The sequence below is a fragment of the Macaca mulatta genome, chromosome 1 (genome assembly GCF_049350105.2).
Source record: "Macaca mulatta isolate MMU2019108-1 chromosome 1, T2T-MMU8v2.0, whole genome shotgun sequence".
In the NCBI taxonomy this organism is placed as follows: domain Eukaryota; kingdom Metazoa; phylum Chordata; class Mammalia; order Primates; family Cercopithecidae; genus Macaca; species Macaca mulatta.
Genome location: NC_133406.1, coordinates 61942218 through 61960376, shown reverse-complemented (window position 1 = coordinate 61960376; position 18159 = coordinate 61942218). Strand labels below are relative to the sequence as shown.

The 18159-nt window shown below is 48.2% G+C and overlaps 1 protein-coding gene and 1 long non-coding RNA gene across 5 annotated transcripts in view; one reads left to right on the top strand and one right to left on the bottom strand.

The window, feature by feature from the left end:
* Nucleotides 1-18159, bottom strand: part of LOC144341214 (uncharacterized) — a 29215-nt gene that overhangs the window by 1812 nt on the left and 9244 nt on the right. The window lies entirely within an intron of this gene.
* GOLT1A (golgi transport 1A) lies at nt 1362-18005 on the top strand. 4 transcript variants are annotated; one of them, XM_001098173.5, is made up of 5 exons: nt 1362-1497; nt 13192-13283; nt 14367-14545; nt 16922-16985; nt 17672-18005. In XM_001098173.5, exons 1-5 carry the CDS (start codon nt 1473-1475, stop codon nt 17708-17710), a joined length of 399 nt encoding a protein of 132 aa, XP_001098173.1. In that variant the 5' UTR covers nt 1362-1472; the 3' UTR covers nt 17711-18005. The 4 variants fall into 4 exon arrangements, with proteins under 4 accessions (XP_001098173.1, XP_028707982.1, XP_028707979.1 ...); XM_028852149.2 differs by lacking the exon at nt 17672-18005 and adding an exon at nt 17464-17665; XM_028852146.2 differs by lacking the exon at nt 17672-18005 and adding an exon at nt 17413-17665.

Here is an 18159-nt window from a genome sequence, read left to right as displayed (position 1 = left end):
TTTTCTTGCATGTGTGTGATTTTTGTTTTTGCATAGAATGGCTCGTCTTCTATTTCTCTTAAATTCAAATATATATTATGTGTAGGTGCAAGCAATCTGCCTATTTCATTTATGCCTTCTGGTAAGTCTTGCCTGAGTGTTTATATATTGAAAGACATCATGTTTTATTATAACTTATCCTTTTTTTTTGTTTTTTAATTGTGTCAGCTTTCCTTGGTTTTGTTGTTGTTGTTTGGTTTGGTTTTTTGAGACAGGATCTCACTCTCATACCCATGCATGGCTTGATCACAGCTCGTTGCAGCCTCGACCTCCTGGGCTCAAGCAATCCTCCTACCTCAGCCTCCCCAGTAGCTGGGACTACAGGCAGGCACCACCACATCTGGCTAATTTTTTGATTTTTATTTTTGTAGAGACAAGGTCTCACTCACTATGTTGCCTAGGCAGGTCTCAAACTCCTGGGCTCAAGCAATCTTTCTGCCTCAGCCTCCTAAAATGCTGGGATTACAGACATGATGCATTTGGTATGCCAGGCCTATTTGCATTTTTAAATGATGTATGTAGATTAGTCATATCATCTATGAAATTCATTTCTTCATTTCTGGATAGAGGAGACATTGCAAAGTGGATGTTGGCTCTCCTGGCATTGAGAACCATTGCTCTGCGATGGGGAAAAAAGGATGTTAGGAAATAACTGCCCCTCCTTTTGCAGGCCCAAAGGAGGAAAGGACAAATCCATGTCTACACAGCTGGTAGGTGGACTCGAACCAGGCCCCCTGAATTGTCTAGTCCTGCCCCAACCCCAAATTCAGGGCTTTGTCTTCCATAGCTCAACCTCACAGTGAGTCCAAAGCTGGACGACGCTTGGGGAAAGGAGGTCCAAGCCCTTCGTGTCTAACTTCCCCCATGGCGCTTTTGCCATTAATTTAACCAGATGTGGCTCTGCCATTAGGTCAGCAACAGGCTTTGTACTCAGTCGCTCATTGCCTCCCAGCGCCTAGCATGTGTAATAGCAGAGAGTAAAAAGCTTGACTTTCAAGATTAATTTAGTACATTCCCAAAGGGATGCGCGGATGCCAACTCTTCACACACCACGAAACCAAGCAAGAAACCTGAGCACCTCCTAGATCCCAATGCTTCCATATACAATCTAAGTTTCGCGGGGCAGACGAGAGCCCGCAGAACACCGGGTGGTGTGAGGAAAGGGTCAGGAGGACGGTGCCTTCCCCGGCGAGCACGGCAGGTGGAGGGGCATTGCCCTACCGGAAGACGGGAGGAGGGAGTAGGCGACTAGAAGCACCTGCATGGTGTGCGCGGGTGGGGCGGGGGTTGGAGGGGGAGTTAATGATTTGCCATAGGCTCATTTCGCAACTTAACCAAGAGTCAGCTTCCCGTGACCATGTACCAGTTGAGTCCTCCGAGCCACGCTCCACTTGTCCACTTCCAACCGGAAGGCCCCCCAGGCTGTGTGCGGCATGATCTCCATCACCGAATGGCAGAGTGAGTGGAGGGAGCGGGGCTGCAATGGGCTACCCAGGCCAGGCTCCGTGCCAGTTCTCTCTCTCCCAGCCGGGCAACTGTCACTGGGAAACCTACAAGCGTGACCTCTGGAGCCAGGGGCTGGGAGCTGCCGTGCTGGCACCCGGGGCAGCAGGCAGGGCGGGGTGTGGCTCCCTGCTCTCCAGAGGGTGGGAGTTGCTCAGGGCCCACAGGTAGCCAGAGTTTGGTGCCCAGGGGACCTGGTAGGTTCCCCAGTCACACTGACCCCTTTCCCATCCCGGGTTGCCACAAAGGTGGACTCAGGAGGCCTCTGCCCATTCAGACATCTTTCCCCACACTATCAAGGTCTGCTGTGGCCCTGGGGGCTTCTTATAAAAAACTGAACTCCACTCCCCTGCCCAAACCACCATACCCTCACTCCTAAACATCCTTCCCCTTCTTTTGGGGGAAGAGGTAGGGAGGAGGTCTTGGAACAGGTCTGGGGCCATGGGAAGAACCGTGACTCTGTGGCCTTCATTTGGGTGAGTTACTTAAAGCCTCTAAGCCTTGGTTTTTCATGTGAGAACTGGTGACAACATTCTTTTGTTCACTCAACAGATTTGTCTCTGCTGTGTGCCCAGCACTGTGTTGGACACAGAGTGTCCAACATTAAATGAAACCAACTCCCTGCTTACATTCTAGAGAGGGGAGACAGGTAATTAACAGAAAGAAGTATGTAGTATATCAGAAGATGTTAAGTCCTCCAGACGAAAATAAAATAAGAGGAGGCTATGGAGTTTGAGGTAGGAGGGGTCGCTATTTTATACAGAGTGGTCGGGGAAGGCTTCACTGAGAAGGTGCCCTTTGTACAGAGATCTGTAGGAAGCGCGGAAGCAAAGCCATGCAGCTCCCTGGAGGGGAAATGTTCAGGAAGCAGGGACAGGCAGTGCAAAGGCCCTGAGGCATTAGCATACTTGGCGTGTTTGAAGAACAACAAGGAGGCGGGTGTACCTGGAGCAAAGTGAGGTGTAGGGAGAATCCTAACAGTTTAGGTCAGGGAGGTCACTGAGGGGTCAGGACACTGGATACTTATAGACCATGGTAATGACCTTGGTTTTATTTACATAAGAAACTATCGGAGGGTTTCGTGCTGTGGTGTGATGCGTTCTGTTTTTACGTTTAAAAGATCACTCTGGGTGCTGGGTTGAGAATAGGCTGTGAAAGTATGAAGGTAGCAGCAGGGAAGCCAGTTGTTTTTTTTGTTTTGTTTTGTTTTGTTTTGTTTTGTTTTGTTTTTGAGACAGAGTCTTACTCTGTCGCTCAGAGCTGGAGTGCAGTAGCAGGATCTCTGCTCACCGCAACCTCCACCTCCTGGGTTCAAACGATTCTCCTGCCTCAGCCTCCCAAGTAGCTGGGGTTACAGGCGCCCACCATCACACCCAGCTAAGTTTTGTATTTTTAGTAGAGATGGAGTTTCACCACTTTGTCCAGGCTGGTCTCGAACTCCTGACCTCTCAAGTGATCCACCCGCCTTGGCCTCCCAAAGTGCTGGGATTACAGGCATGAGCCACCGTGCCCAGCCAGGAAAGCCAGTCCTGAGTGTGTGAAGGTGGAGGAGACCAAGGTGTTAGCAGGGGATTAGTGGGGTGTGTTCCATGCTGGATCTGCCTTGAGGAAAGTGTTGAGGATTTGCTGATGGATTGGATGTAGGGTGTGAGAGAAAGAGAAGTCAAGAATGCCTTGTATATTTTTTAGCCTGTGCAATGGGAAGGGTTGAGTGGGGGGAAAGCAGGAATTGGGCTTTAGATGTGTTGAGTTGGTTTGTGCTGTTAGACATCCAGGTGAGATGTCAGGTAGGTGGTTGGGTATGTGAGTCTGGAGTTCCAGGTAGAGGCCTGGGCTGGAGACAGAAATGTGGGAATAATCTGCATATTCATAGTCTTTACGACCATGAGCATCCAAGAGATCACCAAGGGCAGGCACAGTTTCTCACCTCCCCACTACTGACATTTTGGGGCAGGATAATTCTTTGTTGTGGGAGCCTGTCCTGTACATTATAGGATATTAGCAGCATCCCTGGCCTCTACCCACTACATGCCAGTAGCACCCCCACTCCAAGCTGTGACAATAAAAAATGTCTTCAAACATTGCAAAATGTCCCCTGGGAGACAAATCCCCATCCTGCCCCCCACTCCCCCTCCACAATCCCCTCACCCCAGTTGAGAACCATGGACGGCCGGGCGCGGTGGCTCACGCCTGTAATCCCAGCACTTTGGGAGGCCGAGGCGGGCGGATCACAAGGTCAGGAGATCGAGACCACGGTGAAACCCCGTCTCTACTAAAAATACAAAAAATTAGCCGGGCGCGGTTGTGGGCGCCTGTAGTCCCAGCTACTCGGGAGGCTGAGGCAGGAGAATGGCGTGAACCCGGGAGGCGGAGCTTGCAGTGAGCCGAGATCGCGCCACTGTACTCCAGCCTGGGCGACAGAGCCAGACTCCGTCTCAAAAAAAAAAAAAAAAAAAAAAAAAAAAAAAAGAGAACCATGGACCTCGTGAATAAAAATATAGAGAGAGGTGGGTTGGGTCCTCAGCCCAGTGGCACGCTGACACTTTGTTAAACCAATTAGCCTGCAAGTAAATGTACTCTTGCCAAATACGATAAGCAAGTCCTGTGAGAGAGAGAAATGAGGGAACCAGATTTAGGTCAGGGAACAGAGTGGACCGGCTTTCCCTGAGCAACTGACATTTCAGTTGAGACCTGAACGATGAGGATGCATTGTCAAGTAACAAGTGAAAGGCAGAGTGTTGCAGACCAGGAAACTGCATGTACCAAGGCCCTGAGCCAAAAGAGCTCACATGGAAGCCATGGAGAACAGTGTGGTTGGAGCATGGCAGGCAAGAGTGACAATGGCAGGAGATAAGGTGGACAGGCAGGCCTGGGCCCCACCAGGCAAGGCCTGTGAGCCGCGGTGTGGATGAGAGAGCTCTGCTGCAGTTTCATCTTAGTGGGCAGCCACGCAGGAGTCTAGGCAGTATGCTAACATGATCAGGTTGTATGTTTTGCAAGACCCTTGAGCGCTGTGTGGAGAACAACTGGGAGGGCGCAGGAATAAAGCAGGAGGCCAAATGGGGGCTGCTGCAGGAGTCCAGGAAAGAGATGATCGTGGCTGGGAATTAGGTGGTAAGAATGGAAAGAAATGGACAGCTTTCAACATGTATCTTGGGAGAAGAAAAGAACTTAGCTGCGAATTTCATGGGGGAAGGGTGGGCTTTTGCCTTAAGTGGTGGAGTGGGCGGTGGTGACATGTTTACTCATTTGAGGACAACCAAGGGAGGCATAAGTTGAAGGAAGGAAGATAAATAACCCAGTCTGGGATTCAAGATTAGCCCAGTTCAAGATGGCTGAGAGAAAACCAGGCAGATATGCCAAGTAAGCAGCTAGATATGAGTTTCAAAGCCCAAAGAGAGGCATGGACTAGAAAGAGAGACATCAATGCCATCAGCATACAAGGGATGTTTAAAGACGTTCAGAGGCTGGGTGTGGTGGCTCATGCCTGTAATCTCAGCACTTTGGGAGGCTAAAGTGGGAGGATCGCTTGAGGCCAGGAGTTCAAGACCAGCCTGGGCACACTGCAAAACCCCTGTCTCAACAACAAAAAAATTTAAACCAATTTTTAAAAATTAGCTGGGCATGGTGGCCAGTGCCTGTAGTCCCAGCTACTCAGGAGGCTGAGGTACAAGGATCCCTTGAACCCAGGAGTTCAAGGCTGCAGTGAGCTATGATCGTGCCATTGCACTCCAGCCTGGGCAACAGAGCGAGATCCCAGCTTTAAGACAAAATTAAAAACAAAAATAAACACACGGGGATACATGTGGAAATAGAATGAGAAGAGAAGTGAGCTTGGGCACAAGCCCTGTGCAATTCAAATCCCAAGAGGAAGAGAGAGAAGTAGGAGCTGGCAGAGGAGACAGAGAAAGGGCAGTTAGAGCAGTAAGAAGAAAATCAAGAACGTGATGTGCACAAACCAAGAGAAAGGCTGTTTCAACACGGGAGTGGTCAGCTCTAACAGATGACGGCTCACACCTGCCCATTGGATAACATGGAGGTCATTAATGGCCAAGGCAAGAACATTACCTGTGGAAGTGGACTGGACTGGGTTGGTTAAAGGCACTTTTAATTTTTGTTTTGTTTTGTTTTTGTTTTTTGAGTTGGAGTTTTGCTCTTGTTGCCCAGGCTAGAGTGCAATGGCATGATCTTGGCTCATTGCAACCTCTGCCTCCTGAATCTAATCAAGCGATTCTCCTGCCTCAACCTCCCAAGTAGCTGAGATTGTAGGTGCCCGCCAACTCACTGGCTAATTTTTTGTATTTTTAGTAGAGACGGGGTTTAACCATGTTGGCCAGGCTGGTCCCGAACTCCTGACCTCAGGTGATCCACCCACCTCGGCGTCCCAAAGTGTTGGGATTATAGGTGTAAACCACCGTGCCCACCCAAAAGCCACTTTTTGGAGCTCGAGACTGAGTTCAAATCCTGCTTCTGCCAGCTGCTGTGTATTCCTGGGCAAGTGACTTAACCTCTGTGTTTCAGTTTTGTTTGTGAAATGGCACTAATAGTAGTACCTATGTCACAGGTAGTTATGAAAATTGAATGTGTTAATATACTTAAAGCATATATGTGCCTAGACTGTGCCTGGCACAGCATGTTCATTATACGATCAATCACTATTGTTAATTTTGAAAAGCGAATGAGGCTCTTTCTCTCCTTATTTCCTTCCTTCCTCTTCCTGGACAATTCAGTCTTAAAGCCATTAGGTTTAACACAGAGAAGGGGGTGCTCAGAGTGGGGTGTTAGAACCCCAGCAGGGTGAGAAGGGTATTCACACTAGGGGTGGCCTGGTGCAAAGTGTCATAGGCAAAGTAGAGTGATGGGCATCCCCTGCAGGGTCAGGGATGGGGTGGTGAAGGCCTGGCAGACACTGCCCTAAGAGTAAAGAAACATTATCAGCGATGGGGCAAATTGACATCGTGCACCACCTACCAGGATGCAGTGAGAAAAACACAGCATCACATCTTGTGCTATTTCTGCCTAAGATGCATAACCTGAGTCTAGTTGTGAGGAAACATCCGACAAACCCAAATGGAGGGATGGCTACAGAATAAGTGGCCTGAATCTTCAGAAGTATCAAGTTCATGCCAAGGAAAGACCAAGGAGCTGTTCCAGACAGAAGAGTTTAAAGAGACATGATCATTAAATGCCACACAGAATGATGAACTGGAATCTTTTGCTATAAATGATACTACTGGGTGAATGATGAAACTTGAATGGAGTCCGAGGGTTAGAGGATAGTCACATATCAATATTAATTTCCCAATTTTGATGGCTGTATGTTGGCTGTCTAGGAGAACTTTTTGTTTGTTTATTTCAATAGGTTTTGGGGGGAACAGGTGGTTGGTTACATGAAAAAGTTATTTAGTGGTGATTTCTGAGATTTTGGTGCACCCATCACCCAAGCAGTGTACACTGTACCCAATGTGTAGTCTTTTATCCCTCAGCCCCCTCCTACCCTTTCCCATGAGTCCCCAAAGTCTATTGTATCATTCTTATGCCTTTGCATCCTCATAGCTTAGCTCCCACTTATGAGTGAAAACATATGATGTTTGCTTTTCCATTCCTGAGTCACTCCACTTAGAATAATGATTTCCAATTCCATCCAGGTTGCTGCGAATGCCATTATTTCATTCCTTTTTGTGGCTGAGTAGTAGTTCATTAGATAGATAGATAGATTAGATAGATAGATGCACACACACATATATGTGTATATATATATGTGTGTATATATATGTATATATATGGTTTCATATTTTTGCAATTCTGAACTGTGCTGCTATAAACAGGCATGTGCAAGTATCTTTTTCGTATAATGATTTATTTTCCTCTGGGTAGATACCTAGTAGTGGGATTGCTGGATGAAATGGTAGTTCTACTTTTAGTTCTTTAAGGAATCTCCACACTGTTTTCCATGGTGGTTATTCTAGTTTACATTCCCACCAGCAGTGTAGAAGTGTTCCCTGTTCACCACATCCACGCCAACATTTATTATTTTTTGATTTTTTGATTATGGCCATTCTTGCAGGAGTAAGGTGGTATCACATTGTGGTTTTGATTTGCACTTCCTTGATCATTAGTGATGTTGGGCATTTTGTCATATGTTTGTTGGCTGTTTGTATATCTTCTTTTGAGAATTGTCTATTCATGTCCTTAGTGTCCAGGAGAGGTTTTAAAAATCACACCAAAGCCTTCAGGGGTGATGAGGTATGAGGTGGCAATTACTTTCAAATGGTTCGAGAAAAATATTCTTTGTACTGTACCTGCAACTTTCCTGCACATTTGTGATTGCTTTAAAAAAAGGAAAAGGAAAAGGGGGGAAAAAACCAATGATGTTCTGAGACTCGCTGCGCAGCCTGAGGCCAGAAGGACTCATCCGCCTGCTCCATGAGCTATTGTTTCCTTGGAGCTGTAGCTGCTTTCTGGAGCAAGAAAGACATTGGGCCGGGCGCGGTGGCTCACGCCTGTAATCCCTGCACTTTGGGAGGCCGAGGCGGGCGGATCACGAGGTCAGGAGATCGAGACCATCCTGGCTAACACGGTGAAACCCCGTCTCTACCAAAATACAAAAAATTAGCCGGGCGCGGTGGCGGGCGCCTGTAGTCCCAGCTACTCGGGAGGCTGAGGCAGGAGAATGGCGCGAACCTGGGAGGCGGAGCTTGCAGTGAGCCGAGATGGTGCCACTGCACTCCAGCCTGGGCGACAGAGTGAAGACTCCGCCTCAAAAAAAAAAAAAAAAAAAAGACATTGAATCTGGCTTTTCTTCAAGCTAGCTATGAAATGGGGAGTCGGGGAAGCCTGGCTTGTCTGGATCAGGTGGCTGTGGGCTCTTCTTGGCAGCAGCTTGGGAGTTGCAGAGCGAGGGGCTAAACAAGGAGCACCAGTGCAGCCATCAGTGTGCCTTGCCAGGGAGACCTAAAGCTGATCTCTGAGGTCTGGGGAGGTCTCCACTTCTCCCAGGTGGCTCCTGGAGAGCCACGCCTCCCTGAAGTTACCTTGGCCTCCCAGGTTTTTCCGCTGGCTGTAGGCGTGACAGCCCTGGCCGCCTCCAGCAGAGGGCGCGCTGCTCAATCTGTCTGGATCTCGGGGACCGTGCCCGGCAGGCACGCCCGTCACTCCTGGGGACATCTGTATGACATCCCCACTCCTCCGCTCTTTCTGCCATGGTTGCTGCCTGAAAAGAACTTTAGGAGCAACCTCTGACTGGGTAACTTGACTGAAATCGCTAAGCTACTCCAGAAGCAAGAGGCAAAGGCAGGTCTGAAGCTTGTGTGTGAGAAACCCAGTTTCTGACCCTTTTCTGTGGAGTTTTGTGTCCCACTGAGCGCTGAGAGCACTAAGTGTGGCCCATAAAGAAGGCTGCCCCTATCACAGGAAAGTCCTGGAATTGCACCTGCCCTTAAAGAAGAGTGTAGAACAGGTGGAGAAGTGATGACTATGCCAGCCAGCAAATCGCTGCTGCAGAAGAAGGAATAAATAGAATGGACATCACGTGTGAATGTGAGAAACTTATGCTGTTTCTACAAAATGAGTATGAGGCTGTTCTTAAGTGTGTGCAGGATGAACATATAGATAGTTTTGCAAAACAAAATGAAAACCCCATAAAATGTGCACATCGTGTTTCCACACAAATACACCTACTGAGGGGGAGGAAAGGGTGTAGAGTCAGAGCTGAAACCAATGACAGATATTTTTATGGCAGGCATAAGCCAACAACAGATATTTTATAACAAGCATAAAAACCTAAAACACTTTTATCATTTGGATTAAAGAAAGATGACTGTGGTCTTCCTCCACAATATTCTGACCTACACGAAATTATCATGGTAATTCAGATAGATGTAACTCTAGATTCTCAATGTGTTGTCTCTGAGGAAGGAAATGTTGACAAAACACAACCTTCATCGTGACCCATGGGGTGATACTCTGCTGAGCTGTCCCAGCTTCTAAGAGATTTAACTCAGGCCAGCCGGAGGAGGTAGAAGTAGGAAACAAGCCCAAATCAATCACGAAGGCTTGTCAGGAACACAAGGAATCAGCTTTCAGTAGAAAATAGATTCTGGGCAGCTGGGTGATATGTTGAGAGAAATTATGTTACACTGGGTCCCAACAAAATCCAGCTTCTGCCAAAAGTGAGATCCAGTAAGACTGGCATGATACCAGACTATGAGTTGAGCAAGGTTTCAGTCTATAATTGGAATGTTAGATCTCATCATTGTTTTGGTTTTTGTTTGTTTGTTTGTTTTGAGATGGAGTTTTGCTCTTGTTGCCCAGTCTGGAGTGCAGTGGTATAATCTCGGCTCACTGCAACCTCCACCTCCCGGGGTCAAGCAGTTCTCCTGCCTCAGCCTCCCAAGTAGCTGGGACTAGTAATGCGTGCCACCATGCCCAGCTAATTTTTGTATTTTTAGTTGAGACGAGGTTTCAGCATGTTGGCCAGGCTGGCCTTGAGCTCCTGACCTCACGTGATCCATCCACCTCAGTCTCCCAAAGTGCTGGGATTACAGGTGTGAGCCACTGAGCACCTGGTTTCATCGCTGTATTTTTGATGATTCTTTTAAAGAAGCTCTTTGGCCTTCTTTCTGTATTGGAATTGATCCTAATCCTCTTAAAATCTGCCTAGCAACAGATGAGGGATTAACTACCCAGAAGATGATTGTGTTGTTTCATTTTCTTTCAGGTGTAAATATAACTCAGCCAGTAAATTTAGTCTCGATAATTTTGTTTTTGTTTTTACAGTTCTGCCTCTAAACAACAGAATAATTTCCCCCCACTTTTAACAATTATTTGCAAAAGCATATTAATAATACCAGTTTCATAGAGGTTATGAGAACCAATTCTAACAAGTCCAGCAAAATTTTTGACCAGGGTATTAAGACCGTGAAATGGGGAAAGAACAGTCTTTCCAACAGATAGTGCTGGGAAAACTGGATATCCACATGCAAAAGATGCAGGTGGACCCTTACCTTATACTAGCTGCATAAAGTAACTCAAAACAGATCAAAGGCCTAAAAATAAGAGCTAAAACTATAAAACTCTTAGAAGAAAACATAGGGGAAAACATTACAACACTTTGATAATGATTTCTAAGATATGACTTGAAAAACACAGGCAACAAAAGAAAAAGAAGACATCAATCAGACTACATCAAAATTAAAAATTTCAGTGTGTCAAAGGACACAGTCAACAGAGTGAAAAAGTGACCTACAGAGGGGGAGAAAATATTTGCAAATCATATACCTGATAGTTAATATCCAAAATATATAAAGAACTCCTACAACTCAACAACAAAAGGAACAACCCGTTTAAAAATTAACTAGACAGTTCTCCAAAGAAGATATACATGCAGCTAACAAGCACATGAAAAGATCACTAATCATTAATCATTAGGGAAATGTAAGTCAAAATCACGATGTGATACTACCTTATACCCATTAGCATGGCTGCTATCAAAACAAAACAAAACAGAAAAAGTATTGGCAAGATGTGGAGAAATTAGAACTCTTGTGTACTGTTGGTGGGAATGTTAAATGGTGCAGTCACAATGGAAAACAAAATGGCAATTCCTCAAAAAATTAAAAATAGGGCCGGGCGCGGTGGCTCAAGCCTGTAATCCCAGCACTTTGGGAGGCCGAGGCGGGTGGATCACAAGGTCAGGAGATGGAGACCACAGTGAAACCCCGTCTCTACTAAAAATACAAAAAATTAGCCGGGCGCGGTGGCGGGCGCCTGTAGTCCCAGCTACTCAGGAGGCTGAGGCAGGAGAATGGCGGGAACCTGGGAGGCGGAGCTTGCAGTGAGCCGAGATCGCGCCACTGCACTCCAGCCTGGGCGACAGAGCGAGACTCCGTCTCAAAAAAAAAAAAAAAAAAAATTAAAAATAGAATTACCATGTGATCCAGTATAATTCCATAATCCCACTTTGCGGGGTATATACCCGAAAGGATTGGAAGCAGGGTCTTGAAGAGATATTTTCTTACACTCATATTTATGAGTAACACTATTTACAATAGGTAAGAGATGGATGGAAGCCACCCAGATGTCCATCAACAGATGAATGGATCAACAAAATGCAGGATACAGATAGCAATGGACTATTTATTCTGTCTTAAAAAGGAAGAAAATTCAGACACATGCTACAACATGAAGGAACCTTAAGAACGTTATGATACGTGAAATAAGACAATCACAAAAAGACAAATATTGTATGATTCCACTTATAGGAGGTTCCCAGAGTAGTCAAAAATTCATAGAGAAAGTAAAATGGTGGTTGTTGGAGGCTGGTGGGAGGGGAATGGGGAGCTACTGTTTAATGAGTGTAGAGTTTCAACTTTGCAAGATGAAGAATTCGGGAGATGCGCTTAATACCATTGAACTGTATATTTTTAAACGGTTAGATGGTAAGTTTCGTTTTATGTGCATTTTGCCACAATTTAAAACTTTAAAAGGTAACAATTTAAAAACGAAGCAACAGAATGAGTTTCCATTTATTGACTATCATCGTGGCAAAGATAAGTAAAATTAACAATTCTGAGTGATGGATAGGGTTAAGGAAAAAAGGAACTATATATCTGGTTATTGTATAACTCGTCTTGAGGGGAGCGATCTGAAATATGTTTATCAAAATGTCAAAAAATGTAGCCCTTGACCAAACGAGGGGGCCTTCATGTCCTGAACTTCTGGGCTATGTTTGCTGGCTCTGAGCGAACTCAGCTTCAAAAAACGCCCTGAGATGCTTACAAACCTTGGGAATGGAGGCTCACTGTCAAACCTTGGGAATGGAGGCTCACTATCAAACCTTGGGAATGGAGGCTCATTGTCAGTGTGGGTCCAACCTCGGCAGAACTGCCCGAAGCCACTGGGTTGAAATGAGAGTTGGCCAAAGAGTGTGTGGCAGGGCCCACAAGGTGCCTGCTGCAGGAGGGAGGGAGGACAATGGGAGCAGGTGCAGGCTTGGGTCTTGGGTGTAGGCCCCAGCTGGGAAGAGGAATGCATTCCTAACTTATGACTTCTGTTTTCCCAATCCAGTGGGAAACGTCACCACCTGAGAGTGGAGACAGGGCAATTCTGAGGAGAAAGGAGATGGTGTGGAGAGTTGCTCAGGCGGGCCAGCCTCTTGAGAAAAGACCAGGAGAGCTGGGTGGTTCTGAGGCTCTTTGGGGCTGGTGGTCCTGAGTTTTCAGTGGCTCCCTTCTGCGCAGTGTGGACTGGGCTCCAGTGGTTCTCAGTTGCACAAGGCAGGAGCAGAGGAGGCAGATGCTATGCTCAGCCCTGATACTGATGTGGATAATGTGGCTTTTGAGGACGAGAGGAGGCTGAGAGTATAAAGTGGTGACGGCAGCACCAGCCTCCACACAGGGCTGCGGTGAGGACAGAATGCCACTGTGTACAGAAGTGACAGCACAGTTCCCAGGTGCTAGACAAAGCTTCAGACCATCCTACCTTCCCCTTCCCATCCCACCATCCCCTGAGAGCACGAAAGCTGAGATTCCTGGATGGAAGTGGAGTCACCCCCACAGAGGGCACCTGTCCTGTGGCAATGGGGGAAGTTTCAGGGTCCCCACCTGCTCCCCAAAGCCCTTTGCTCCACCACCTCCTTGCCCATTGCAGAGATTGGTGTGGGGATCACCGGTTTCGGCATCTTCTTCATCCTCTTTGGAACACTCCTGTACTTTGATTCCGTGCTCCTGGCCTTTGGAAACGTGAGTCCCCCAGCCCTGTGTCCCCACTCCCCTGCCCCAACCTTTCTGAAGTCTCTATTGCCAGGATAGTCCTGGCAATAAAGACTTAAAGTTTATTTAAGTCTTTAAATAAATCCCTTAAATAAATCCCAAGTTTATTCAGACCATGCTTATCCAGGGGTCAGACATCATCAAGCCTGGGCGGAGGAGGGCACAGGAAATGGACACAGAGCCTGCGGCACCAAGAATCTGAGGACCTGGATTCTCACACCGAGCTCTGCGGGAGACCCTGGGGGTTCTGAGGGGACTCAGACACTGTCCCTGCCACCTGAATCCCACTCTAGGGCTAGAGATATAACATGACATACATGGCTGGGAGGAAGGCAGGGGCCACAGTAAACACATTTAATATGAAACAAGGGGCTTAGTGGAAAGAGGGCACACTAAATTGGAGAAGGGTGGAGAGGAATTTGGAAAGGAAATGGATGTGGAGGTGAATAAAGCACTTCCAGGGGGGTTGGAACAGCAGGAGAGAAGGTGTGGGGGAGGAGCGGGGAAGCATGGGATATGCTGGAAGAAAACCAGAGAGTTCAATTTGACGACAGCCTGGGCACTCTTCAGGGATCATTAGGAGCCAAGCTGAAGACAGTGATAGGGTATCCAGGGGAGGGCCTGGAGGGTTATTCTGTAGGCGGTGGAGCCTCTGAAGGTTCTGTGTGACTTTCAGTATGGCTGCCTAACCTACTTAGGCCTCAATCTTCAGTTCTCTGGAATAAAAATCCCACCTGATTCCATCTTCCCTAGATGGTATGGTGAGAAACCAAGTCCCATATGAAAAAGTGCTTGGGCTCCAGGGAATTGGGTGGGCAACTAGAAACCATCAAAAGTTTCTCATCCATCCCCCTGCCTCTGTGCAGTCCTGTTCCCAGCCAGCAAGACTTATCAAGGCTCTGGGATTCTGCCACATTGCTAGACGGCCCTCGCTCAGATGGTCTTAAAGAGTTAGCACGTCCTGCCCCTGCCCGCCACCTGGCTCCAGGCCTGTGCCCCCAGCTCCTCAGGGGGCTGGTGGGTTTGCTTCATGCTCTCCTCCCTTCCCTCCAGCTGCTGTTCCTGACGGGCCTCTCCTTCATCATCGGCTTGAGGAAGACCTTTCAGTTCTTCTTCCAACGGCACAAACTCAAGGGAACCAGCTTCTTCCTGGGGGGTGTGGTTGTCGTGCTCCTACGCTGGCCCCTCCTGGGTATGTTCCTGGAAACCTACGGATTCTTCAGCCTGTTCAAGTGAGTGCAAATCCCTCTAACCCTGGACAGACCCACCAAAGCATCTGAGTGGCTGAGATCACCCCAGCAGGCAGTGCGGAAGCTGGGACTTTATCCTGCAAGAGATGGGAACCATGGACACTTCGGAAAGGCCCCCTAAAGTAGGCTGAAGGGTACTTTGGAGGGATTAGCCCATCCATCAACAAATATTGATAGAGTGCTGACTGTGTTTCCAGCACTGTGCCTGTGAGCAGGGAGCAGACACGAGGCCTGCCCTCAAATCTAGCCGGAGAGGAAGGGCAGTGAGCTAACATGTTCCAGGCACGCTCATGATCATCATCTTATTTTATCACAACAACCCACTCTAGGATTATCCTCTACTTCACAGATAAGGAAACCAACGCTCAGAGAAGTTGCCCCCACCCCGAGGTCTGAAACTAGTATGTGAAAAAGGTCGCCCTTGACCCAGGGGGCTCTGGCTCCTGACCCCTGTGTCATCCCCTGGCCTGACCTGTGTCAGCCCTGGGCTTGGGAAAAGGCAGGGTGGAACCCAGTCATGATGTGTGGCCACTGTCAGGCCTGTAGGCACTCAGAGGGGAGCCCAGGGTAGTGTCGTAGAGGAAGCAGGACTTGAGAGAAGCCTTGAGGGATGGGTAGAGTCTAAGAGAAGACTGGAGGGTACTGAAGGAAAAGGAAGGAAGGGGTCTCAGAGAAAGTGGGGTTGGGAAGGAAGGCTTCATATGTCTACAGGGTAGTGTGGAGAGAATCGGGGTGGGATGGGGACAGTGGAGACTGGAAGAATGATGGCTTCTGCAATCATGGAAAGGAGTGGGGCTCAGGAATCCCTGGGTTCTCATAGGAGCCCCCGTTTGCTGAATGTAGCCCTGAAACCCCCCGATTAGCCTGAATGGCCTAGGCCTCAGAGACTTCAGGAAGTGTGGCTTTAAATTTTCTCATGCATACCTGCCATCTATTTATTCCACATTCAAATATGTCATTTTATGCCTGGGCGCAGTGGCTCACGCCTGTGATCCCAGCACTTTGGGAGGCCGAGGCAGGCAGATCACTTGAGGTCAGGAATTCAAGACCAGACTAGTCAACATGGTGAAACCCTGTTTCTACTAAAAATACAAAAAAAAAATTAGCTGGCCTTGGTGGCAAGCGCCTGTAATCCCAGCTACTCAGGAGGCTGAGACACAAGAATCGCTTAAACACAGGGGGCAGAGGTTGCAGTGAGAGAAGATCGCACCATTGCCTCCAGCCTGGGTGGCAGAGCGAGATTCTGTCTCAAAAAAAAAAAAATATATATATATATATATGTGTGTGTGTGTGTGTGTGTGTGTGTGTGTGTGTATATATATGTATGTCATTTTCAAACAGTCACTTATTCAAATTGTCAAATATATAATAAGCACCTACTGCATGCCAAATACGGGCCAGGTGTGAGGATGTGGCACTGAATGAGGAGAAAGTTCCTACAGAATTTACAGTTTAGTAGGAAGATCCATAAATAAATTCTGACAACAGTTAGCATTTATGGAGGGCTTAGAAAGTGGAGTAGGACAGCAGCAGATTTGATAGTTGAAACTGAAAGTCAGCCTTGACAAAGACACTGTGCAGTAACACAGAAGGGGCAAACAAATTACAGCTATCAGGGACCTCAGAGTGCAGTGAAACCTTGGGAAATTGAGGCCCACCGTAAGGAAGTGGCTCAGCCAGAATCCATATTTCAAATCTCCCTTCCCATCCGCCACACACTGGGATCCCTTCTCATGCCAGCCTCAGCACCTCCAAGTCCTGTGAGGGGTCACGCATGTGTCCACAGTCAGGCCTTGGCAGGGTATCTTTGATGAGAGCAGGATTGTCAAAGGCAGGGGTGGCTGTATGCCTGGGGGAGCCAGGGCACCAGTGAGTATAACGGTGAGCACGGCTTCCAACAGCCGCCCATGCTGAGGGCCCAGGACACCCGGGTCAGGTGGATCTCAGGAAGGTAAGAAAACTTTCGGCCAGAAGAGTAATAATCATGACAGTAACAATAATAAAAATAAGCACTTCCTGACCTTTTCTTTGTACATGGCCTTATGATGTAGGCACTGTTATTGTTAGCCACATTTTATGGTTGGAAACTGAGATTCAGAGAAGTTCAGGAATTTGCCCAAGTATATATGGTTCCAGTAAGTGGTAGAGCCAAGATGTGAACCCACAGAGTGTGACCCTAGGGCCTTCATTCTTAATCATGTCACTCGACTGCCTCTCGGAACACAGGAGCGCAGAACCAAGCCTGCCCCTGGTGCACGGAAGCCACAGCTTGAACCTTTTGGTGGACCTCAGCCTCCTGCCCTCTATCCTCCCTTCCTGGGCCATCACTGACTCCTCCCTTCTCCCCTCTGCTCCTAGGGGCTTTTTCCCTGTTGCCTTCGGCTTCCTGGGCAATGTCTGCAACATCCCCTTCCTGGGTGCGGTAAGCAGATGATGCCGGCATGCCCTGGGGAGTGAGGGGGAGCACACGGAGGGGAGCTGGTAAAACTGCTGTCCCAGGGGCAGTGGCCCCTCCCCTGTCTCCCCTCAGACTCCCTAGCCCAGGTTTGGTGCTTTAGGCTCCTCTTCCCCCTACACCTTCTCCATTTGACAAGAGCCCAAGAGGGGAGGGGATCCAGATGCAGTTGTAGCTGAGTGTGGCTGTAGAGGAAGGTGGCTATGAATAGCTTCCTGTTTACAGCCAAAGAAATGAAGATGCGGAGACTCTAGGTGACTCAGTGGGGACATGCCTGAGATTTCTGGGGATCTGGCTAAGTGTGGGCCCCAGGCATGGAGAGAATGTGTGACAGCTGATGACAGCAGGAAAAGCTGTCCTGTAGGTGACAGATTTTGTCCTCTCTTGGGGATAGACACAGCCAGTGGTAACCAGCCCCTGCCCCTCCTCATCCCTTTCTCTGAAGCACCTGGCAGAATGTGAGCTCTCTGAGGAGCCCAGGGAGACCCTACAGCCAGCACCCCACTACAACCGCCAGCTGGACACAGCCCCTGCAGCCCCTCTCATATCTGTGCCTGGCACAGCTCCTGGCTCTCAAGGCCAGCTCTGTAATAACTAGATATTGCATCTGCTCTCTACCCTTTGTCTGGAGTAATGATTCTTGGCTCCCACAGCTGTTCCGGAGACTTCAAGGCACTAGCTCAATGGTCTGAACAACAGAGATGAGCTCCTTGAACTTGGATCATTGGTTGAGGGGGCTGGAGAGAGAATGGGAACCACCCCCTCAGTCCCCCGCACTGACTCACTCCCGGTCATATCTGGACCTCCCCAAGTCCAGAAGGAAGGATGGAGCTGAGCAACTGACGTCAAATCCCCAAGTCGACTCAAGAGGCTGCCAGGAAGCAGAGACGCAGAGCCCCAAGGAGATTGGGCTGGGGCTGGCATCACACCCTCACTATATATTTACAGAAGGAAAAGTGAAGATTAAATTCCCAAGCTGTGCGTGTGTCTAGGGCTCAAAGTTGGCGTCTTTGGCCGGGCACGGTGGCTCACACCTATAATCCCAGACCTTTGGGAGGCTGAGGTGGGCAGATCACCTGAGGTCAGGACTTCGAGACCAGCCTGGCCAACATGGTGAAACCCCATCTCTACTAAAAATACA

Bases quoted from the DNA above. Each gene is read 5' to 3' on its own strand.
- GOLT1A (XM_028852146.2), top strand. From the start codon at position 1,473: ATGATCTCCATCACCGAATGGCAGA. The intron at 1,498-13,191 runs GTGAGTGGAGGG...TGCCCATTGCAG, and splicing joins CTCCATCACCGAATGGCAGA to AGATTGGTGTGGGGATCACC. The intron at 16,986-17,412 runs GTAAGCAGATGA...TCTTGGGGATAG, and splicing joins ACATCCCCTTCCTGGGTGCG to ACACAGCCAGTGGTAACCAG.